This window comes from Sinocyclocheilus grahami, unplaced genomic scaffold (assembly GCF_001515645.1).
Source record: "Sinocyclocheilus grahami isolate Dianchi unplaced genomic scaffold, SAMN03320097.WGS_v1.1 scaffold302.1, whole genome shotgun sequence".
Lineage (NCBI taxonomy): Eukaryota > Metazoa > Chordata > Actinopteri > Cypriniformes > Cyprinidae > Sinocyclocheilus > Sinocyclocheilus grahami.
In genome coordinates this window covers 2,077,651-2,102,838 of record NW_015505481.1, presented here as the reverse complement: position 1 = coordinate 2,102,838, position 25,188 = coordinate 2,077,651, and the positions used below count along the sequence as shown (strand labels likewise).

Here is a 25,188-nt window from a genome sequence, read left to right as displayed (position 1 = left end):
CGCCACTGCTGTGATTGGCTAACAGTTGTGTATGTTTGACAGTCTACATCCTTCACAGATGGACGCTGTTGTGATTTAGGTTAAGAACTCATAAATACAGTACATATCAAACGACCTAGTTTGTAAACGAATCTGCGGTAAAATGAAGTGAACAAAGGACCAAGTTCTTACTGATGCAGTCTGGTATTTCATTAAAAGTAAAGTTCGTTTGGTTTCTGTGTAGACCTGCGTTTTCCGTTCTTGTCATTTACACTACATGTATGAATCAGTGGGCGGGGCTAAACAGGCAGCGATGTAGAAGCAGGCGTTGATCTTCTTCTGCGGAGGCAGTGCTTATCCACACTATTACATCATAATGTAGCACATTCCACAAGCTGTCGTTTTGACAGACTGGTTTCAATATAACGAGAAGGTTTTGAGTTCTGAAACTTAACGAATGTTTTTTTATAGAACAATGATCGCTTATATATCAAAAGGTCAAGGGAATTTTGATTTCTCAGTTCATGACCCCTTTAAACAGATTACTGATTATTAGATAAGATTGACATGATGCATGAAGCTGGGTGAAAAAGAAGGGTGGAAATAAATAAATTAACAGGATGTCTGTTAGAGAATCGGCTTACATTAGAGTGTCAGTTTGATTCATTTTAGATTTTTTGGTTTTTAATTAAAACATTTTTGTGTACAATATGTAAAAAAAAAATGCTGGTATTTTTTTTGTTGTTGTTGTTGTTGTTTTTATGTACGTTTCATTTATTTATTTTTTTACATAAATTCCATACTCAAAAAAAAAATTGTTGTCATAAAAAGTCGTACTTATAAGTGGGGAATGTTTTTTAAGCCTATTTTGAAAAAATGTATAAATATAATTTACAGCAAATTGAATAAAAACATTAAAAGCAAAACCCCACCTTCTTTATTCATCATTATCATTTTGCATTTTATGCAGAAAGGGTAGTTGCTTGCTCCTAACATGATTCCATCTGCAAAAATTATGAATATATTTTCCAGTACATTCTTCTTTCTCTTAGAGGTCTACTGTGTGTAGGTCAGGTGTGTGTAATTATAGGTGTCTGTATGTGTGTGAGTGTGTGTTTATGTGCTACTCAAGATCAGGGCAGCTACCTGTTTTGACTGGTGTTGATGTTTAACGGGTGAGACGGGCAGGTCTGAATGGAGGCCGAATGTCTCCAGGCTACCTTTCTGAAACAGTGCCCCCTTTTAAACTCCCATCTCCCCTCCATCCAGCTCGCCCCCAGCACTATCTCTCTTCATGCTCCTTCTTGCTCTTCACACACTCCATCCTTACTGTCATAACACCTCCTGAGGCCAAGAGGGATATTCAGGGAAAGAGAGAGGGAGGGAGACTTTCACAGGAATAAGCAGACAGGAGTCATGAGAAATGAAGGTGGGGAGAAGGGGACGATTATTCTAGGAAGAGGAAGTAGATAGGGAGCAATGAGGCCGGTTGATGTCTTCGATCATATTTTCTGAAGCATCATTCAACCTTCTGCCATCACACACACATAGGCACAAACTCACGCAGCTGTGAACCAGAGGCAGGGGGTTTTGTCAGGTGCTGATGATTTGCTGATTTGCCCCTGATGACCTGTTTTACATAGAAATGAATAGAAATGCTGTAAAAAGTGGGATTACTTTAGACACCATAGTAACAACTCTGTTGTTCTGTGGAGATATATACAACGGGAGGTGTTCTTGTGTATTTTTCATGCATAAAGAGAAAATAATATGTAATTAAGTCACTTAAGTTTAATGTTTGGTGGAAAGAGCAGTCGGCGTCTTTTATCTTGACAGCAGGTGAAGGTGGCAATCTGTAATGTCATGATGAAGAAGATCACAAATGGTGCTGAAATGGCTCCAGGGGTAGAAATGTTTGGATGCCAGATGTCTGTTTTCTCATTCATTATTGTTTTCTGAGCTTTCTTTATTTTGAGGAAAAGAATACAGCACTTGTGTTTCAGCTGATGAGAGGTTACTGAGAAGAACTAATAAAAACCTGTAAGGCTTTGTGCTTTTGCCTCTGTATTTATAAATGGATCGGCACCCACTCAAATAAATATTTAGGCCTAGATTTAAGATTTATGTTGTTTAATTGCATATAAAATTTCTATCCATTTGGATTAAAGTTTTACTAATAAACTTAATGATGCACACTTGTCAGTCATAAATAGGCTGCTGTAAATGAAACATGTAAAAACATGTAAGCTTTCTGTAATAGTACAAATACACTGAATGTATCTAGCCATATTTTAATCATGAATTAACTGAATGAATGCAGTTGTTTGTTTTCACAATGAACAGATTAATACTGATTCTAAGCACTTTTAATAAATGCATTATGAAAATATTATTTTTTAAATAATATCAAAGATATGCAAATAGTTAATTCATAAACTATGCCATGGTTTTTATTTATTTATTTGTATCTTTATTTTAGTATTATTTTTTATTTCTTTTTAATGTAAGTTTTAAAGTAAAACTGTGTGATTCAAATGGATGGACACTTTGTAATTCAAACACATAAATCTCAAATTTAGGCCTACTTTTTTTTTTTGAGTGCAATTTCACCTCCCCTCAGTCTTTGTACTGGAATCATCTCTCACACTCTGTCTGGCTCTCTTTAGCTTGAGAAACTTGAATATCTTGGGCTTGAAGAACTTGCAGCTGTGGGTACTGAACACACACAGACACACACACACACACAGTCCTGTGGTAATACCACCTGTGACAGGAGCACCTTCGCCCCTGTCTCTATATTATAAACATAAACAATAACACAGATCTATGATAATACCCACATAGCTTTTTGACAACTTTACAGTATATGACAAAGTTAAAAAGGTTACTGTCACAGATATGAACACTTGTTGTCTGTTTCATTTAGTTTCTGTCTTCTGTTCTGGTTTAGGTTCCTGTTTGCCCATATTTGGTTCTGTTACTGTTGTCATTAATGCATTAGTTCATTAGTCAATTATCAGTTAACCCTCAGCACTTGTGTGTCCCTCATTTACTGCCTTATTTAAGATCTCTCCTTGTTTCAGTTGCCAGTTATTGTTGTGAAAGCTTATGTTCCCTTCTGTCTTGGATTAACCTTCATCGTCTGGTGATCTTATTAAAAGTCTATATTGTATTATCTTCGTATTATCTTGACGCAAGCGTGACAGTTACATTACAATAGTGTATTAGGTTCACAATTCAGGTCCACAGTGCACATCACCAAAACCTGTATGTTTATTAAATAGTTTGACTAATTACATTTAGCTACAAATAGTGTTTAACTCATGCACTGCAGTTATGTCATAGTTTATTATAAACTAATTATGTCGACCAACCAATACAAGTACATTTAATTATATTTAATGCAGCATTTTTGCTTTCTGTCAAGTTCTAATCTTAAATGCTAAGTCTAGGTCCCTTTAGTTTAAACTGCATCACTTTTCCATTGTTTTTCTATGTAAACATGAGCTGGACATGCTTGACTGCTGTTCTAGTGTCTTTTACAGTGTCACAGCACTTACTTTCGGAAAAATTTTGGGAAAAAATGCATCTACTGACCTTGTGGGTTTTTTTAATCCCTACCCTGTTTCGTGTTTTGATAAGTGTTGTGAATCCCTCTTTGAACTTTCATGAACATCAAATAACGAACACTGAAAATGCTTCATATCCTTGGTCATGTAATAAAATTATCAGTGTGCAGATGGCTGAATGTCCATGGAGAGAGTGCAGATGGAGAGTGCAGGCTTGGGAAAGACCAAGAGCACACACAGAGCTTTATTCACATGAGATGTTTAGGTGAACACATGTTGTTTCGTTTGTGTGTATTGGATGTTGATGTGAACAAGAGAGGAGTGAAGGCGGCTCCTGCCTCCTATCTGTCGTTATCTTCAGTGCACTTGTTGATCAGTCTGGGAAACTCTTGTTCCCTCGCATAGGTTCACTTCAATGCTGCGATGACATCATCGCTATGGGAACACCTCCGGTGTGACGAATGTCTGAAGCCCTTACCATGAACGCTCGACGCTTGGGGTGACGGCGATGAGCCCGAGTGTACAGAGAGTGAGAGAAAGGAATTAATCCCCTTCTCTCTCGCTCTCTTCCCCGGACCGCGTGCGTTCATCAGAAGAGCACCTCGTGAGTCAGGTGGTTAATCAAATCTGATTCCCACTCCAGAAGCTCATAAACGATTCTTTCGGCTGCGGATTAGATGGTGCATGCTGCATACTCTACAGCAGCCTCGGGCTCTCGAGCTCCAGGCGACACAAGCTGTAGATATAAGCTATGGGTTAAGGGGCGCGCTTACTGATATATAAAAACCCCGTTGCTCTACTTCCTCCCTGGATCAAGTGTTTCTCAAGTTTATTAAACAACATGAGAGGCACTGATTTTTAGGACTTTAAGTCGTGCACTATGGTTTTTGGCACTTCGAGCCCCATCTCTCTCTACGTTACCTGCTGCGCTGTACTAATGCAGACACGTTCATTTGATTTGGTGCTTATGCTTCCAACTCTTGTTCGTGTACTGTTTTTAGATGCAGCAGATGTTTGTTGTGCACTATGATTTTGGCGCTTCGAGCTACCAAGCATTAGTTTGCCCGACTAATTACTATTTCTTTCATCTCCGCTGCTGCATTGAGCTAAAACAAATAAGAGGAAGAGCTCTTGACCATCGATCTAAGGATGCGTACTTCTGCATCCAGATTGTCAAGAGACACAGGAAGTTCCTCAGGTTTGCTTTTGGAATAAAGCTTGCCAGTACTGTATTCTTCCATTGAACTGGCCTCGAATGCAAGGTGAATGGATGCGTCTCTGGCCCTGTTGTGGCGGGGTGTCTGAGTTTTGAGTTACCTTGACGATTGGCTGATATTAGCTCAATCACACAAACTGTTTGTAGCAGCGTTTCTGGCACTCAAACGGTTCTTACCTAATTGTGTGAGATGCTGCGATGCTGGCCGTTCCGTACCTTCGATAGCGCTTCCTTCGTCATAGTGTAAAATCTGATGAAATAGCGCGCAGCACGCATATATGAGCATACGTGACGTATGCTTGGGGCGGTGCTAAGCGCTATTGGCCAATACATTGTCGTGATAGTATAAGGGCTTCAGACATTTGTCACTCCGGCGGTGTTCCCATAGCGATGACATCATCGCAGCATCTCGTTCCCTATTCAGGGAACCAAGGTTGCATACGTAACTGAGATGTTTTCTCTGCTAATGGAGGTCAGATCCAAGATTTCAGATCCAGGATCTGATTGCACAGGTACTGACTATGAAGTTCTGTGATCTTTAGTTAAATCTTTGGTTGTACAGGGTATTGCAGTGCTCTTGAAACAGTGTAGTGTATGATATGTGTGGAATGAATGTTATCCTGGGTGGCTTTGAGTTTTAACCCAACAGGTGTTTCTTTAACACTATGCCAAGGCTCATGGGAAATCCTCCTTCACAGTTTTCTCAGCCCTCAGCCACCCAGTCAGGATAGTGAGGAGAAAACTCTGTTAAGTGTGTGTGTGTGTGTGTGTGATGCAAAGCCGAACAAGGATAGGTCGAGAAAGGTGTAATTTTTTTCATCAAAACTTTTGTCCTTATGGTCTTTGTATAAGAAATCACATACAACTTCTTGTGTAAAGTATACATGTGTGGGAAAGTCTGCATCTGTAGACACCTGCTGATGAACTCAGTATCTAGCCTTTGACCTCAAACCTATTTCTTCAGTGACCAAGCAAATCAGAAATATCTCACAAAAGAGACATTCAAAGAGACAACTTCCTGATCATTCACTTAGGTTACTACTCACTCACTCATTCACTCACTCACTCAACTCGTGATGAAACAGATGTTTACGTGACAGATCTTTTAATCCGTATTGTGCCATACATGTAAAACGGAAAATACTGATAAATACTGGACGCAAGATTGAGGTTGATGTAAGAAAAAGGAGGGGTTTAAGCAGATGATTGAAGAAGCATAAGTAACCAGAAAAAGTTTGTTGATTAACTGGAAGATCGAGTAATGACGTTTAGATTAAAGGGATAGCTCGCCCAAAAATGAAAATACTTTCATTAATTAGCCTACTCACCCTCATTTCGTTCTAAACCCGTAAGACCTTTGTTCATCTTTGCAACTCAAATTAAGATATTTTTGATGAAAGCCGAAAGCTTTCTGACCCTCCATAGACAGCAATGTAAGTGAAACGTTCAAGGCCCAGAAACGTAGTAAGGACAGCATTAAAATAGTCCATGTGACATCAGTGGTTCAACCGTAATTTTATAAGGTTACGAGAATACTTTTTGTGCACACAGAAAACAAAAATAATTACTTTATTCAACAATTTCTTCTCTTCTGTGTCAATGTTGCGTGCTCACGAGAGTACAACGACATGTGTGTACATTCCTCTGCTAGCAATCAAGCCGCAGTACATCCGGGTTCTACAGTAGGTAGTCAGCCAGGGGTGCGTTTCCCAAAAGCATTGTTAGCCAACTATGGTCGCAAGTTCTGTCGTTACCAACATAGTTCAACGATTCGGTGTTTCCCGAAACCCCAGTTCTCAAACGAACATTAGCAAACAGCGTCGCAAACTTACGTGGTAGGAACTACAGCTCTCAACCTGTGGTTAGAAGCATAGTTTCTTGTTAGTAAGACATATGGACTTAAATAAATTATGCTGAACAAGAGAGGAGTGAAGGCGGCTCCTGCCTCCTATCTGTCGTTATCTTCAGTGCACTTGTTGATCAGTCTGGGAAACTCTTGTTCCCTCGCATAGGTTCACTTCAATGCTGCGATGACATCATCGCTATGGGAACACCTCCGGTGTGACGAATGTCTGAAGCCCTTACCATGAACGCTCGACGCTTGGGGTGACGGCGATGAGCCCGAGTGTACAGAGAGTGAGAGAAAGGAATTAATCCCCTTCTCTCTCGCTCTCTTCCCCGGACCGCGTGCGTTCATCAGAAGAGCACCTCGTGAGTCAGGTGGTTAATCAAATCTGATTCCCACTCCAGAAGCTCATAAACGATTCTTTCGGCTGCGGATTAGATGGTGCATGCTGCATACTCTACAGCAGCCTCGGGCTCTCGAGCTCCAGGCGACACAAGCTGTAGATATAAGCTATGGGTTAAGGGGCGCGCTTACTGATATATAAAAACCCCGTTGCTCTACTTCCTCCCTGGATCAAGTGTTTCTCAAGTTTATTAAACAACATGAGAGGCACTGATTTTTAGGACTTTAAGTCGTGCACTATGGTTTTTGGCACTTCGAGCCCCATCTCTCTCTACGTTACCTGCTGCGCTGTACTAATGCAGACACGTTCATTTGATTTGGTGCTTATGCTTCCAACTCTTGTACGTGTACTGTTTTTAGATGCAGCAGATGTTTGTTGTGCACTATGATTTTGGCGCTTCGAGCTACCAAGCATTAGTTTGCCCGACTAATTACTATTTCTTTCATCTCCGCTGCTGCATTGAGCTAAAACAAATAAGAGGAAGAGCTCTTGACCATCGATCTAAGGATGCGTACTTCTGCATCCAGATTGTCAAGAGACACAGGAAGTTCCTCAGGTTTGCTTTTGGAATAAAGCTTGCCAGTACTGTATTCTTCCATTGAACTGGCCTCGAATGCAAGGTGAATGGATGCGTCTCTGGCCCTGTTGTGGCGGGGTGTCTGAGTTTTGAGTTACCTTGACGATTGGCTGATATTAGCTCAATCACACAAACTGTTTGTAGCAGCGTTTCTGGCACTCAAACGGTTCTTACCTAATTGTGTGAGATGCTGCGATGCTGGCCGTTCCGTACCTTCGATAGCGCTTCCTTCGTCATAGTGTAAAATCTGATGAAATAGCGCGCAGCACGCATATATGAGCATACGTGACGTATGCTTGGGGCGGTGCTAAGCGCTATTGGCCAATACATTGTCGTGATAGTATAAGGGCTTCAGACATTTGTCACTCCGGCGGTGTTCCCATAGCGATGACATCATCGCAGCATCTCGTTCCCTATTCAGGGAACCAAGGTTGCATACGTAACTGAGATGTTTTCTCTGCTAATGGAGGTCAGATCCAAGATTTCAGATCCAGGATCTGATTGCACAGGTACTGAATATGAAGTTCTGTGATCTTTAGTTAAATCTTTGGTTGTACAGGGTATTGCAGTGCTCTTGAAACAGTGTAGTGTATGATATGTGTGGAATGAATGTTATCCTGGGTGGCTTTGAGTTTTAACCCAACAGGTGTTTCTTTAACACTATGCCAAGGCTCATGGGAAATCCTCCTTCACAGTTTTCTCAGCCCTCAGCCACCCAGTCAGGATAGTGAGGAGAAAACTCTGTTAAGTGTGTGTGTGTGTGTGTGTGATGCAAAGCCGAACAAGGATAGGTCGAGAAAGGTGTAATTTTTTTCATCAAAACTTTTGTCCTTATGGTCTTTGTATAAGAAATCACATACAACTTCTTGTGTAAAGTATACATGTGTGGGAAAGTCTGCATCTGTAGACACCTGCTGATGAACTCAGTATCTAGCCTTTGACCTCAAACCTATTTCTTCAGTGACCAAGCAAATCAGAAATATCTCACAAAAGAGACATTCAAAGAGACAACTTCCTGATCATTCACTTAGGTTACTACTCACTCACTCATTCACTCACTCACTCAACTCGTGATGAAACAGATGTTTACGTGACAGATCTTTTAATCCGTATTGTGCCATACATGTAAAACGGAAAATACTGATAAATACTGGACGCAAGATTGAGGTTGATGTAAGAAAAAGGAGGGGTTTAAGCAGATGATTGAAGAAGCATAAGTAACCAGAAAAAGTTTGTTGATTAACTGGAAGATCGAGTAATGACGTTTAGATTAAAGGGATAGCTCGCCCAAAAATGAAAATACTTTCATTAATTAGCCTACTCACCCTCATTTCGTTCTAAACCCGTAAGACCTTTGTTCATCTTTGCAACTCAAATTAAGATATTTTTGATGAAAGCCGAAAGCTTTCTGACCCTCCATAGACAGCAATGTAAGTGAAACGTTCAAGGCCCAGAAACGTAGTAAGGACAGCATTAAAATAGTCCATGTGACATCAGTGGTTCAACCGTAATTTTATAAGGTTACGAGAATACTTTTTGTGCACACAGAAAACAAAAATAATTACTTTATTCAACAATTTCTTCTCTTCTGTGTCAATGTTGCGTGCTCACGAGAGTACAACGACATGTGTGTACATTCCTCTGCTAGCAATCAAGCCGCAGTACATCCGGGTTCTACAGTAGGTAGTCAGCCAGGGGTGCGTTTCCCAAAAGCATTGTTAGCCAACTATGGTCGCAAGTTCTGTCGTTACCAACATAGTTCAACGATTCGGTGTTTCCCGAAACCCCAGTTCTCAAACGAACATTAGCAAACAGCGTCGCAAACTTACGTGGTAGGAACTACAGCTCTCAACCTGTGGTTAGAAGCATAGTTTCTTGTTAGTAAGACATATGGACTTAAATAAATTATGCTTTTGGTCACAGTAAGCAAGCTAACATGCAGTACAATCTATATCTTCAATTCAATTTAAATATATATACATTTTAATAGATAAATTGTAGCGCATTCTCAAAAGCGCCGTTTTTGAAGAGTGCCCATGTGCATAAATGCCTAAGGGAACCCCGGAGTATGACATAAGAGGAAACCCGCGATGAATCAAACATCAAATAAAGCAAAATAACAGGGAACAAAACATAGTAAATTAGTCATCAGGTGCCATGTTCAATACAGCAGCATCTCAGAAATCTCGAATCAATTAATTAGCAGAAGTTATTACTACACCTCATGCGTGTGACGTCATTAACAACGGCCCTAAATTGTTGACCTAATGTGGTTCAAACAACGGAGATGTGACCATGTTCAGGAAACAGTCTTGACTTGCTAGTTAGTTTCAACAACAATGCATTGTACTATGGTGGTTAATCAGTTAGTTGCGTCGTTGTACGGGAAACGCACCCCTGGATGAGTACCATCTGTAGGTCAGAATGCCTCTCTGCAGCAGCATCACACGCATGCATCGTGGTACTCTCCTGAACACATGTCGACTGACATGGAAGAGAAGAAATTTTTGTTTTCTTTGCACACAGAGAGTATTCTCGTAGCTTCATAATATTATGGTCGAACCACTGATGTCACATGGACTATTTTAATGATGTCCTTACTACTTTTCTGGGTCTTGAACGTTTCAGTTATAGGCTATTGCTGTCTATGCCGGGTCAGAAAGCTCTCAGATTTCATCAAAAATATTTAATTGTCAATTTTGGGTGAACTATCCCTTTAATGAACTCACTCACAGCACAACTACAGTGGGCAGGATGCTGCAGGTATTGACAGCAACGCTGATATTCAGACCAACAGCGAAATTAGCAGTTGAAAAGCAGTATTTCTGAACTGTTCATGAAACAAGAATTCAGTATTGAGTAACTTACATTTAGACCCAGTATCGCCAGTTACTGTTATGTTACCAGTTATGTATTTTTTCACCGTCAAACGAAAACAGTTCCAAAGCAGAGTAGTCCTGTTTACTTGCTCAAATGAATCAGTCTTTTGAACAGATCAGTTAAATTAGTGATTTAAATGACTCACTCATAAAGGCAGTCATTTGTCGTTACCTACTGGCGTAACTATGTAACCAACAGAAAGAGTCGGATCTCCACCATTAGAATACACAGACTAAAGGTCTGTCTGAAATGTACGAACTATGACAAGCGACAAACTGGTATTTATCACTCATACAAACACTGAAAAATGCTGTGTAGCCTATTAGCGCTCTTTAAAAGCCACTGTTGTATCTCCCCATAACTTACTCTATAGGGTCTGGATATTAGATTCAATCTTTAACTTAAAACAGATACCATACCCATAATTATAGACAGCTGGACAAATGAAGGGATAAAGAATGCAAAAAGTAGAGAGAGATGAGGGGATGAAGGGATGGATGGAGGTATGGAGAGATGCACTCAGCTTGTCATAGCTCCAGGCATTGTGGCTTTGTGATGTGAGTTGAGCAATAACATTACTCATTTCACATTCCAAATTCTTACCCTGTGCCATCGTCCACCTCTCTCTCTCTCTCTCTCTCTCTCTCTTATTTCCTCTTCTCCCTCACTCACAAAAACTTTTCAGACAATACCTTTTTATTACATTTCTCCTTATCTTTTCAAATGAAAATACTCATCTGTTCTTCTGCAAGGCTCTTTTTCTTTCCTTTAGTATTCATGTGGTGGTCTTGAAGGGTTCATAGCAAAACATAAGGTAACAAATTCAAAGAAAGTTATTCTTGCTCAAGGCTAAAGAGCTAAGCATAAGTTTGTTCCAATAGGTAACACATAAACCAGTAATCAATGTAAAATGTAAGCCATTATGGATAAAGGACATTTGCTAAGCAACAGAAAATAATATTTATGAAAATGTACAGTACACTATACATGACCTCTTAAAAATAAAGGTTCTCTGTTTGCATCTATGGTTCCATGAAGCACCTTTAACATCCATTAGAAACTTTTCATTCTCAAAAAGTTTCTTTATAGTGGAAAACGTTATTTAGATTAAAGTGTTAGGTTAAAATGTTCTTTACACTAAGAATAGAATGGTTCTTTTAAGAACTGTTCACTGAAAAATTATTTGGGAAACTCGAAAATTGTTCTGCTACATCCCTTTAGAACCATTATTTTTAAGACAGTGCTAGTTCACCCAAAGAAAAAGAAAAAAAAAAAGAATGGGATAGTTCACCCCAAAATGAAAATTCTCAAACATGTATGACTTTTTTTCCAAAATCACACACACACACACAGACACAGGTTTGTTTTTGTGAAAAGTAGGGACATCCCATAGGCGTAATGGTTTTTATACTGTACAGACCGTATATTCTATTGCCCTACACCAACCCTACCCCTAAACCTACCCCTCACAGGAGACTTTGTGCTATTTTAGATTTTCAATACACTCCATTCTGTGTGATTTATAAGCGTTTTGAAAAGTGGGGACATGGGGTAATGTCCTGAAAAGAATGGGATAGTTCACCCCAAAATGAAAATTCTCAAACATGTATGACTTTTTTTCCAAAATCACACACACACACACACACACACACAGACACAGGTTTGTTTTTGTGAAAAGTGGGGACTCTCCATAGGCGTAATGGTTTTTATACTGTACAGACCGTATATTCTATTGCCCTACACCAACCCTACCCCTAAACCTACCCCTTACAGGAGACTTTGTGCTATTTCAGATTTTCAATACACTCCATTCTGTGTGATTTATAAGCGTTTTGAAAAGTGGGGACATGGGGTAATGTCCTGAAAAGTCACCTTCTCCTTGTAATACCTATGTCATACCTTTGTCATTATACAAATTTATGTCCTCATTTGTCACAAAAACGCGCGCACACACACACACACACACACACACACACACACACACATACATCTTTTATATATTACTGTCCTTGGCTGGTTTGCAGTATTTTAAAGATTTAATTTACTTCTAATTTATCAAAGAGCTAACTGGTATTTTTATGCTATGTGTGTCTGTTTTCTATACTGAAGATGGCAGATAAAGCGTCCTGTCCCCAGAGGGTAACAGACCAACCTGCTTGACCTCGCTGACCAAACAAAACAGTATTACATCACACACACATTATGATTACAGTAAAACATAGTCGAATAGTCAATATTTAAATATCCACAACACAAACACGCTTGCATATGCAAATGAAAAGAAAAATTATAAGGATGAAAATTCACACATCAAAGCCACTCATTGAGGAACACACACACTGTCTCCTACGTTGTAGCCTCTCTCTAGGGGATGTGTGCATGAGAAGAAGGCTGTGGACGCTGGGCTTTGGGGAAATGAAGGCTTTAGGATTCATTATTAAACTAGTGCTGTATCAGCCCTCACAGACCCCCTGCGGTTCACCATAGCAGCATATTCACCTGCAGTCCTGTCCCTTCTATGTGAAACCAACGTCAAACAGTAACTTATTTACAAAGTAGCCATCTCTCTGCTGCACATTTTTCATTTCTTCATCCATACACTCTCTCACTCACTCATTCTTCATTCCTCCCTTCTGTCTGAACTCTACCTTTCTCTCCTTGACATGCCCCAAGGGTTAGAAATTCCTTTGTTGAAGCATGCGTGCATCTGTGTGTGTGCTTAAATGTAGTCAACGAGACTGAAGTTAACTGTTTTTAGACTTAGATTTTGTATCAAATCAGCTTTTATTCACAAAGCCGCCACATGACGTGGCTGTTGTCTTGTAAACATGAAATCTCTGGCCCGTTTCACCTCCAGCCTTTTTCTGTGTGTCTTTAATAAAGGTAAGTACTGATAAACAGTCATTAGACGAGGTCTGGGTTGATGATCTGGGCAGACAGTGAAAGCACAGATCTGTCTGATGAGCACGACTATTATTCTCATTATGTCTAAACAGAGAATGGGAGAGTCTTATTGGGGCTATTACCTTTAGACACATCAAACACGGCAATGCACGCATGCTTTAATGTTCAGATAATAAAGTGCTGTGTACAAGCACACGAGTTCTGTGATGGGTCAGCTTATGGGTGTCACCAGGGCCAGACGGTATCTGGAGACTCTTTTCTGTGATTTTTATTTTGTTGGATATCTGTGGAAGGGATTTAAATGTGGTAAAAGGTGTTAATTAGATCTGAGAGCACTCTTTGAGGAAGCTGAAAGAAGAATCCAATTTAATAAATTAACAGAATATTTAATAAATTAGCATACAGTACAAGGGGCTCTTTATGAATGATGGGTGTTCCAATTCTATGGAAATATTTGGAACTTTTGCAGAATGCTGCTGTCAAGCTGCTGTTTTGAAGAAGTAGTTAGTTGCACTATACAAACACAAAAATAGCCAACTGTAGACTTTAGTCAGGGCAGTGCCATATTTAATTTTTGCAACTTTCAGTAGACAAAAACTTAATAAAAGTTTTACATATTGTGAGTTGTGAAAATTACGCAATCTATGACCTTCAGGGATAGTGTGTGCCATTAGACTGTAAGTTAAATTGTAAGTTGTATGTTAAATTCAACATGATGCCTAACATGATTAAGGTCTATATTGAAGATAACTAACATATATGTTTTTATAATTAAAATATATAAATATCCCATGATACTTCATTATTTTTTCCCTCATTCAACAGTGATGAAGGGTTTACAAACAATGGACAATCTATTGTGGACATACATTTATACTTAATACAACGAACATTACATAACCAAGTCAAAAACTTATACAGGAACTAGAATTGGTGACTCTTTCTGTTGAATTTGGTTCAATTAAATGAATTGATGAATTAAATGTATTGTCTGAATGAACTAATACACAATAATTAATCTAACATTCCAATGCTACATATGAGAGCGAATCATTATGAACCGAATCACTGAAATGAATAGGACATTTCAACTCTATATATGAGAGTGAAGGACCTTTTTGTATTAAATGATTTACTACAATTAATCCAAGTCAAACTTTCCTGTACTACGTACAAAAAATATTCTTGTAGCTTCATAAAATTAGGGTTGAACCACTGATGTCGCATTTTAACGATGTCCATATTCTGGACCTTAAGCACTGCTGTCTATGCAGGGTAAGAAAGCTCTCGGATTTCATCAAAAATATCTTAATTTGTGTTCCAAAGATGAACAGAGGTCTTATCGGTTTGGAGGGTGAGTAATTAATGACAGAGTTTAATTTTTGGGGTGAACTATCCCTTTAAGGGTGAACCTATTCGCTAAAATGAATCAGACTCCCCGACACTGCATGTGAGAGTGATGAAGATGAGGGATGATAAGGACAAGTTCATAAGGATAAGTTGATTCACTTCATTTAAGTGAGCTAACTTTCCTATGCTACATATGAGAGAGCGATAGAGGACCATTGAGGTGAGCCTGTTTGATTATTCTCCCAGCTTAGACATTTACAACAGCCTTTCATAAATTAGCTTTGTTACTGGAAAGCTACACTATTATGAAAGTAGCTGAACTGTAATAAACTCACTTGCCTCATGCCAGATTCCCGGTGTCCATTACTTAGGTTGTGTGTGTGTGTGTGTGCGCGTTTTTGTGACAAATGAGGACATAAATTTGTATAATGACAAAGGTATGACATACTGTAGGTATTACAAGGAGAAGGTGACTTTTCAGGACATTACCCCACGTCCCCACTTTTCAAAACGCTTATAAATCACACAGAATGGAGTGTATTGAAAATCTGAAATAGCACAAAGTGTCTTGTGAGGGGTAGGTTTAGGGGTAGGGTTGGTGTAGGGCAATAGAATATACGGTCTGTACAGTATAAAAACCATTACGCCTATGGGATGTCCCCACTTTTCACAAATGTAAACCTGTGTGTGTGTGTGTGTGTGTGGTGTGGCAGTGGCACATGTGCAAGCTCAACTATTTGTATATGTTTTGGGTGAGCGCAATTAGAATGAGGCTCAAGTTGAGAGTAGTGACAGGAAAATACTGCAGGTCAGGATCCATCAGCTCCATGATTAGCTGTGATTTAACTAGAGAGCAGGTGTTTGCGTGCAGAGCTCTGGACAGGTGTGCAACCACAAACACAGAAAGGGACAGAAAGGAAGTTAGCATTTTTAAATTTCATTTGAAGAGGTCAATCTGTTGACAAATGTCAGACATCATTTTTACAAATGTAGTATTTTATTTGAATATGATAAATTGTTTCTTAAATAAGGAAATAGGTCACAAAAGTAAAAAAAAAGAAGAAGAGTAAATGCATCTGTATTTCAGGCTAAAGCTTTTAAAAGAAGCATTGTCTTAAATATCTAGTAAGAAAAAAAACATCTTAGTATTTAATTTCCCCCATAGACCGGGTGAGGTAGTAGCAAAAATCCCCGGCGTGAAATCACAAAGTGAAACATTACACTGTTAAAGCTATGACAACACAAACAAACACATAGACTCCATAACCCGCAGGTTGACAGAGGGTTCATTGCGGATGTCTGTGCTATAAATGTTACCATTTCATCAGTTGCAGCAGAGAAACACGCTCACATCCACACACATCCACTCAGATGTAGGAAACAATTTCATTTGGATTTTCACAGCCACTGTTGGGGTTTCAGATATTTGCATGTGCTGACTCGGTGTGAGAACTCTCTTTCACAGAAACTGAATCATTACAGGAGAAAGCTTTCATATCATGCATATGAACTTCAACTGAGCTCTTGAAGCAAACGTTTTAGACATTACAAATGCTTCAGCTGAATGGCATGTCACTGAATGCTTGGACTTTCTTTCACTTGATTGATGTGGCCAATTTTACTGCAGTTTTCTGCCTTCCCAGAATTACCATGCACACACACACACACACACACACACACACACACACAGAAGTAGGCACGTACACGCTCACATTCTCATACTTTACATTTGAGTTTCAGTTAAGTGAATAAATGCATGTAACGTTTAATTTTAACAGAAAATATTTAGGAGTAATACTTTGTGTCGGAGTTCAAATGTGCCTTTATGTGCAGTGCACATACGCAACTGATTTTCAACATTTCCACTTGTATTTGGTGGAAAACAAAACAAAACGGCTAAGAACTGTAAAATAAACAAACAAAAATTGAGCTAAAAAAACAGCAAAAATTATTACAACATAAAAAAAATTAAGCTAAAATAAACAAAAATCACAAAAAATATATTTTAATTTAAATATCCCTGTAACAAAGGCCTCAATTGGGCATCCAGCATACCTACTTTCAACTCTTTCGGCTTTCAGCACATTCTGAAGAAAAATCACTGTTATTTGCTCTGATTGGTAATGGGCTAATAAGGGACTGGAATGGACTTTATCAAAGGCTTCATACACATGAAAGGGCTTATAGAATTTATAGACCAGAGAGCCTTGCTTACTAGGGAAGGAGATGTTTTCCTTTGTTCTGGATGGGACATACTCACTCTCATTGCCCTTGATGGGAAACCGTAGAATAAAGACTAAATACTCAGAAGCCCAGATGTTTGCACACACTATATGCAGCTGTAGGGAGAGGTGACGTTTGGGTCATGCTGTAATGACACACTTTGTTCTGTCCGAACCCTAATGCTTGTGTTTTTGGCATACTTCTACACAGAAAAGCGGGAAATCATGCAGCAATATGGCAAATGTAAATAAAAGGGTGTACATTTGTGAATGCAGTCTGGAATACACCAATAAGTGTGTACTCGAAGTTGGTGCAGCAGTTGATCAGTTTTATCTAAATTGCAATAAATACATTCCTATCTATTACCAGATACAGCCATTTAATGGCCATTCAATATATAAGACAAAACATTTCTGATTATATAACTTTCTCTAAAATTCATTAGAAGTCTATGAAAGTAGACTGTGTCTCAGTAGATTTCCAGTTTATCAGCATGACCACCCCCCCCGCATTTGTAATATATCTTTGTTAAGCATTATAACTGTGCATACCGTAACAGACACAAGTACTTTCTTCACTACATATAAAAGACTATCATAATATTCACAAATAAATGCATTCATAAGTGCTTCATACTCTCAGTATATTTTGAAGCCATATGTGGACTCTCAGAGCAATAGAGAGATATACAGTACAAGCAGTCAGAAATATGAGTGAGCAGACCGCCGTCTCACTTCCAAACTATCAGTTTGAGTATAACTACACATCACAGATCTCTAGTCCATTGCCATAAGTGTGTGATCAACACAGACCATTCAACAGCCAACCTCCCAGTGAGGTTGGTTTATTGCTGCAGAAGAAAAAAGTGGTCTGGTTCAATTCAAACCTCCACTAAACTAGGAAACATATGGAATGTCCCATTTAGTTTCCTTGACAGCAGAAAAGCAAATTTCAATCTAGTCAAGCATCTCACAAATGCTCTGAAACCCATGGCCAGGTTTGCGCACACTTGTGTCATGAGTTAACGGGTTCATGTAATCTTTAATGAAGAGGAGGTATACATATTTTACTTGCTGTCCATGTTAAAGGATTTGAGCTGAAGAACAAAAGTAAGATTTCCTTGACTGGTTTTTGTGGTAATCAATCAAGAAGGTGGAGCTGGGGTGGTGGAGGAATGCTGGAAGAACTGTCAAAGGCACTTATGTATGCTTGTTCAGGCACTGATTGGTCATATTAAATGGACATATTCCTCCTAAACGTTTTTTCGGAACTCCATGTGGGAGCCCAGACTTTAAGAAAGGGATTTATCCATCACAACTAAGCCAGGTAAGACTGGCAGATCATCCTCAACACCTTTTTCCTTATCACAACCTCCAAACTTCTCACAATTCTAATAGTTGTCTAGCCAACACATTAACAATCCTCAACCTTCTTCAATTTCCACTTTGTCTTCTCAGTCTCCTTCTTGCTATCAGTGTTTTTTGCAGGTGTAGACCTCTTCCTCTCGGAGGCAGGTTTGACACTCGACGTGACAGCACCAGCGGACCTGGCAGTGGCAGGAGAGGGTGGTGAGGTGGAGGGCCGTGTTGTAGCCCCGTCCACAGCACAGGCTGCTGCAGCTGGTGTCCTTTGAACACGGTCTGCCAGCCGTCCCGGGGGAGTAGCGCGATGGCCTGCAAAAGCTGGGTGACTCCTCCAGAAATACCAGCTCGGTGGGCCGCAGACGGGGACCTGTGTTGCTGTGGCGCCGTGGGTTTGCCAGCTCGATCTCTCCAGTGGCGGAGTTGGTAACACTATGCCCTCGAATGGCTGTGTCATAGCGGTACTTCAGCAGATGGCCTGTGTCTTGAAACGGGGAGAGCTGCTTCCAGCATGTTCTCACAGCACAAGAACCGGAGACACCGTGACACTTACAAGTAGTCTTAAGACCACTCTTCACCGCCTGAGAGGAAATGAAAAGACAGTGGTGAAGACATGAACACAGTACGCCAAATACAACACTATGATCCTGTGAAAAGGAAACAGGAACTTTCTGAGGAGAGGAAGTTCAATATTCAATATGGGATGCTGAAGTTTGGTCTCGCTTATTGGATTGGCTATGACCTTTTCACATGGATATTTGGTACTGAAGAAGATTTTAAAAAGAAACAATACATTTTTATAAAGCTATTCACACTTCAGCGATTGTGTTGATTTTTTTTTTCATGTCCGGTGATGAAATGCACCAGCCAATAAGATATATATTTTGGTAACACTTTATTTTAAGGTGTCCTTGTTAAACATGTTACATGTACAGTACTTACTATTATAATAACAATAAATTATGCATAATTACATGCAAGTAACCATAAGCCAAACCCTAATGCAAGCCCTAACCATATAGTAAGTTATATGTAATGTAGTTACAGTACTTACTATTATAATAACAATAAATTATGCATAATTACATGCAAGTAACCATAAGCCAAACCCTAATGCTAACCCTAACCATATAGTAAGTTGTATGTAATGTAGTTAATTAATATTACTCAGTACTTAAATATATAATTACACTGTAACAAGGACACCTTAAAATGAAGTGTAACCTAAGCTTTTAGTCATATGTCCAAAGCCCAAGTCTGATAATTACTGTGAATCAAATTTGAGTTTACTCGAGATTCCCTAGTTTACCGCACTAATCATGAGTGGTTTCACACTTGGTGTGAACAGGGCTTTCGTTGGTGATTTATTTTAATTTATTCCATATTGCATTGGTGTAAAAGGGCCCTAGATAAGTGGTTCTCAACCAAGGGACCGCGGGTGACTAGGGGACCTCAGCAAACTTCCAAGGGGGCCTCACCTTGACTTAAAATTCCTTCAAATGAAACAAAACAATTCAAGATATTTCTTTTTTATTCGCACTCTCAAAAACTGATTTTTTTTCTTTGAGGAAGCAGGATTCCTGTGGCCTTGGAAAATGGGGATATATGAGGTACCTTAGTTTTAAGAGTAGAATTTCTAGACCTAAAAAGTCATGTAAATTAAAATCTTAAAGCTCCATGGGCTTTGAATGTACAAATGAATATGTTTTTTTAATGTTAAATCGGTTAGATATTGTGAGTAAGTGTATTTTTAAAATCCTTCTTCTCGATTCTTAAACAAAAATCATGAACAACTGAAAAAATCATGGGGCCTTCAAATATCGTTGTGGACAGTTGGGAGCCTTAGAGTCCAAAACGTTGGGAACCACTGGCCTAGAGAGAACTATTTTACATGGTTGGGAAGTCACATTAATATATTGCTATTGATTATCTCCCCAAAAGTGGGGAGGGAAATGAACATAGAAGTTGTAAAAGTGGAACAGCATGTTATCCAAAATTATAAGTTGTTCAAGTAATTCTGCTGATACTCTGGGACTCCATAGCCCTGAGCTAAAAACATTGGGTTGACATGGTGTAGATGATGGATGCAGGGGGAATGCCTGAGCTGGCGGTCTTTCAACTCTGACCTGCACCTCTTGAAGACCACCATCCCTGATCTATGCTCAGATCGGCACATCTTTGTTCTGTTACTCTCTCGCACTCCTTTTTCAATTTCGAAGTATTGGTACTCTGAGTTTGGGAGCCAAATCACATTATTTACTTGTTGACTGTTGATCTATTTCTCCTATTCATGCTCCTCTCTTCATTTGACATATGGAGGCAGCTGCAGAGCAAATCAGTCTATCTAAAAGGGCCCAAGGGGAGATGGGGAGGTCAAATGGTCGATGGGGGTGTTCCACCCTACACAGGTATGAGCTCCCACCCCAGGGCCACATGAGCAATACAGAGAAGAAGTGAGGAAACGGAGAGAATCTGAAAGGGGAGTGGAAAACAAGACCTCAGCCACCTTTGCTTGTTTTTGTTAACCGCCATCTGTGGCCTGAGGTGTCAACTGTGGGAAACAACAAAACTGGAGACTGATAAGATAAGATCCGAGTTTGTCCAGCCGTTCTTTTCTTACTCTTTCTGTGAACCTCGTAAACCCTCCCCCTTTTTCGTTCCCTCTGTCTTACTCTGAGGCTGCCAGTCTCCTGGTAACAGAACTGTTTTGAGGGATGTTATGAGGATTTATGAAGGTCTGAGTGGCGGCAGCGGCAGCGGCAGCAGTAAGACTGGTAGAGCGGGAGGCATACAGTAAGTGGAAAAAATGCTCGTATATTACAGAGGCCTCTGCATAATCGCCCTCATGGGAGACCTCTAATTTTGAAGAGGGCCTCCACAGCAAGCGCTGTCATGCCTGGACCAGGTGAAGGAACACCTGGCTCTAGAGAGCTGGCCAATACCTGCTCACCTACCTGCCTCACCCCACTCGCTGAACTCTCCTTTGGGCAACAATGAACTTGAAGACCGCACCCCATCAACCAAGAGAGGACTGTATAGTGTGTGTGAGAGAGTTAACCCTTACAGATGTTCTCTATACAAGCTTTGGAGGACACTGGATCATGCAGACTACACTCTTAGAAGAATCCATGGAACCCTTCAGTTCTACTAAATGATCTTTATAGTGCAAAAGGTCGTTTATATTATTTACATGTTCTGCAAATTAAGACAAAAATATTTTTTTTTAAAGAATGGTTCACTGGGGAACCATCGTCCCCCCACCTTTGTAAACTTTACTCTTAAAAGCGTAGGCCTACATGATATTATTATTATTATTATTTTTAAATAGGCCGCTTAATATTTTGCGTCTTACCCGGATGCCGACGTTAATGTTGTGAGCGTCGATTTGGGCACGCAGGTCCTTGCTGACCCGTTTTTGCCCCAAGAATTTCTTGAGAAACTTAGTGCTGTATTTGAGGTTGTCCCCGCATACGCCCCACTGCCAGGCCTCGCGGTGCTGCAGCCCAGGAGAATCGTCGCAGGTGCAGCGCTCCATGCGCCCCGAGCTGCACGCTTTGGCCAGCGCGTGAGACAACGCTGCTGATGACACCGCGAGCAGGAAGGCCGTCTCTTTAAAGCCTGGTGAAGTGATGCATTCATAAAAAGTCGTACACATAAATAAAACCAGCCTATTAGCGCTTTTGAACCATGTTTTAAATAACGTGCATTGAAATAAGAGTACGAACGTAATAAAAGATTTGATGTAATAGGTCACCTCATAGGGGCGACATGAGGAGTTCACATTACAAGCTAAATACTAAGCACTTTGTAGGAATTAACTAATAGGCCTATAATAAAAACAATAATCTCTGATTGCAAATAATGCAATTCTGAAACAGTTTTGATAACTGATAACAAAGTGGATATGAGTAGCTATAGAAATATGTCCACAGTAACATAAATATAGCCTACTGGATCTTTGTTTGTAGCTATGCGTTATCTTTCATTTGAAATACATTTCTATTACCATATTTATTATTTAAAACTCGACTTTAAACGGAAAGGCCACCCTTATCATGCCTGTAGGTATAATGCAAACCCTACCATGAACTATAGCCTACAACTTTTCCAATGAAGTGCTAAGTGCAGTATTTTGTCACGATCCTTTATTAAGCATAATCCCTTGCAACCTCCTCGTATTATTGTTTGCTTAGATCAGAGCTGAGGCAAGGCGTGTATTTTGATCCAATTAATTATTATTTTGACTAGGTTTTCTGTCAGATGAAAGCGCGCGACCACGCCGCCCTTTTCCTCTGAGAACTGGGCGCTTTTCCGCGAGATAAAAATACTTCAACTGGCCCCGCGAGGCCTCACCGCACAGGGATTCCGCGCTTCCCAAGTCCCTAATTACCAGCGGACTGACCTACGCATGGCTTTCACATTCACATCCTGCGCATGTTCGTTTGGAAGCAGGCACCACATGGAGGTTTCTGCATAGTTGTTAATGCTAAAACATTCCCTTTCTGACAATATACAAGTAGTACTGACTAATTTAAGGCTACCAAACAGCAAATTGTACAATTGTGTTTTGTGGGGTTTAAACTCACAAGATTCGGTCATTTCTTTCTGTTCCATGTTAACATGAAACAATTGCTTCAACAATGAAACAGTTTTTATATTTTTTACTATGTGATATTATATGTTCCTAACGAAACAAACATGAAATAACTTTTTTATTTCATTTTAATTAATTATAAATTGTTTTGTTTTCCTTCTCCTGTCATCAACTCTGTTTCTAGTTAAACAAAGACTAGTAGCCTATCTATCTATCTATCTATCTATCTATCTATCTGTCTGTCTATCTGTCTGTCTGTCTTTAAATGGACATACCATTTTATTTGGAAAAAAACATCTTATTAAAATTATGAACAATTCCATAAACGACAACTTGTAGTTTCATGACCTTGAGCGCAAGGCTAAAAATGGCTGAACTGTCAACCTTATCATATTCCAACATATTGTAAAACATTTCACAAAACATTTGTACATTTAGCTTGAGATGGTAAAAGCAATGTTAATAACACTTAATATTTGTTTCAAATTGTACAGAAATTTGCTTTTTAAAATCAAGTTTTCAGAATGGAACACCAATATTGTGAGAAGGGTGTCATATATCTTACCTCGTTTTAAAAGGCTTCCACGGCCATCCATACTACAGTTCCAGCGCTCGTTGCGGAACTGATAGCGGCACTCCAGGAGGCTGAGACGGACAGATTCCCTCAGAGTCTCCGCCAGCCCCGGTTCTCGCCGGCACAAGCGCTTTTGCCGGCGCGTCAAAGTCATCTGCTCGCATTGCTTCAGGTGCGCTTTACCGTTCGGAGGCTCGTTGGCAAAAGGACCGGGCAGAAAGACCAGTGGCTCGCGACCTGTAAGGCTAACGATAACATGCACACTACAGTCACTAAAACGACTTATTCTGAAACCTCTCATTTATTTTTCAGCAGGGGGTTCATTTTGATTGGTTCACAAACACCATATATTTAGAATACACTAAAATAGACCTTCAAGACATTTTAGAACATCAGACAGAGTGTAAAACGTTTTCATCATAATGTTATAAAACATCTTCAGATTAACTTGTCACAATTATTTATCTCACCCCAATTTCCAATACGTTTTCAGAGTTTAAACGTTGGCACTAAAGTTACTGTATTTGAAAACTTAAGGCAACAAATTAACTTTTTTTTTCTAGAATGCCCGAGTGATGACACATGTGCTTTGAATATGTGTTTAAATACCTAATTTGAATAGTCTTGTTTGAATAAATAATGCACAAAACTACACGTGCTCTTTCCCCAGTCATTCAGTCTGAGCGCCCTTGACTTTTGGAAACACTACTGTGGCGCTTAACAAACTTAAGTAAGCACTCTTAAATAAAAACCAATTGCAGAGTGTTTTTACGTGTTTATAGGATTCTTATTATAAACACTAGTGGGGCAACGTCCTATGAGCGTAAGCCAGAAAGATCTTAATTATCAGGTAGTGCGAGGGCAAGGACGCGGTGCCAAACCATCGGAAGACATCTGGATCCATACACTGCGCTGCGCTCAACGCCAATAATCGACCAGAAGCACACTATTGAAATTTTTTAGACACATCAGTGTTTTAAAAACAATAACAACAACAAAAAAAAACATAAATTACATCGAATTGTGTTACTTGCAGCTACTTTTTAAGAGCAGACAAAAGGTCTTCCTTATTTAAATGATTCATTTTAGATCTTTTTAAAATACCACATTAAACAAATAATTATTTAATTTAGCCTCATTTGATTATTTGTAACAGACAACCTGCAATGTAGGTTTTAAACGTGATTGTTAAACATATAACCAATAACAAGATATGCGTAATTGCGCATGGGACATCCAACATCACCAAATATCTCCACCTGTTGCCGCAACTTAAAATGATTCGATTCCATGTGAAATACAACAATAATGCAGTCAGAGGCTATTTCCATGAATTCAGAAAAGATAGAGGATATAAAAGTCTCTGCTGACCCGAAATAGGCTGCTGCGTGGGAAAGAAGGATGCAGAGGGCAAAAAGTCGCAGCGGACAGGCAGTCCTCGGAAGCCCGGTGCACATGATGACGGGTCGACCCTGCTCTTCATTGCGCTATCTGTCCGTGTTGAAATCCCAGCTGTGCTGGACAGCTCAACTTCTTAAAGGGGCAGAAACTCATTTTAGCCCTTGGGGAGGCGCGGTCCCGAGAGGGGTGAGGCACGCCAAACTTATTGGATCATCAGTCACTCCGCCCATTGCCAGGGAAACGATATTTCCCTACATATTAGCAGGTGCGTCTACCTGCTGAATGGTTCACATTTATTTAGGGCTGATTCA

General features: G+C 39.7%; 1 protein-coding gene across 1 annotated transcript; it reads right to left on the bottom strand.

The window, feature by feature from the left end:
• Window positions 1-18,411: 18,411 nt before the first annotated feature.
• Window positions 18,412-24,958, bottom strand: LOC107601233 (protein Wnt-9b-like). The gene is made up of 4 exons (XM_016293326.1): window positions 24,848-24,958; window positions 23,468-23,721; window positions 21,661-21,926; window positions 18,412-18,889 (listed from the first exon to the last, which is right to left on the bottom strand). Exons 1-4 carry the CDS (start codon window positions 24,931-24,933, stop codon window positions 18,419-18,421), a joined length of 1,077 nt encoding a protein of 358 aa, XP_016148812.1. The 5' UTR covers window positions 24,934-24,958; the 3' UTR covers window positions 18,412-18,418.
• Window positions 24,959-25,188: the final 230 nt, after the last annotated feature.

Excerpts from the sequence above, each read along its gene's own strand:
- LOC107601233 (XM_016293326.1), bottom strand. The coding sequence starts at position 24,933 with ATGTGCACCGGGCTTCCGAGGACTGCCTGTCCGCTGCGACTTTTTGCC. Across the intron at positions 21,927-23,467 it reads TGGAAGCCTTTTAAAACGAG|GCTTTAAAGAGACGGCCTTC; the intron begins GTAAGATATATG and ends TCACTTCACCAG. Across the intron at positions 18,890-21,660 it reads ACATTAACGTCGGCATCCGG|GCGGTGAAGAGTGGTCTTAA; the intron begins GTAAGACGCAAA and ends ATTTCCTCTCAG.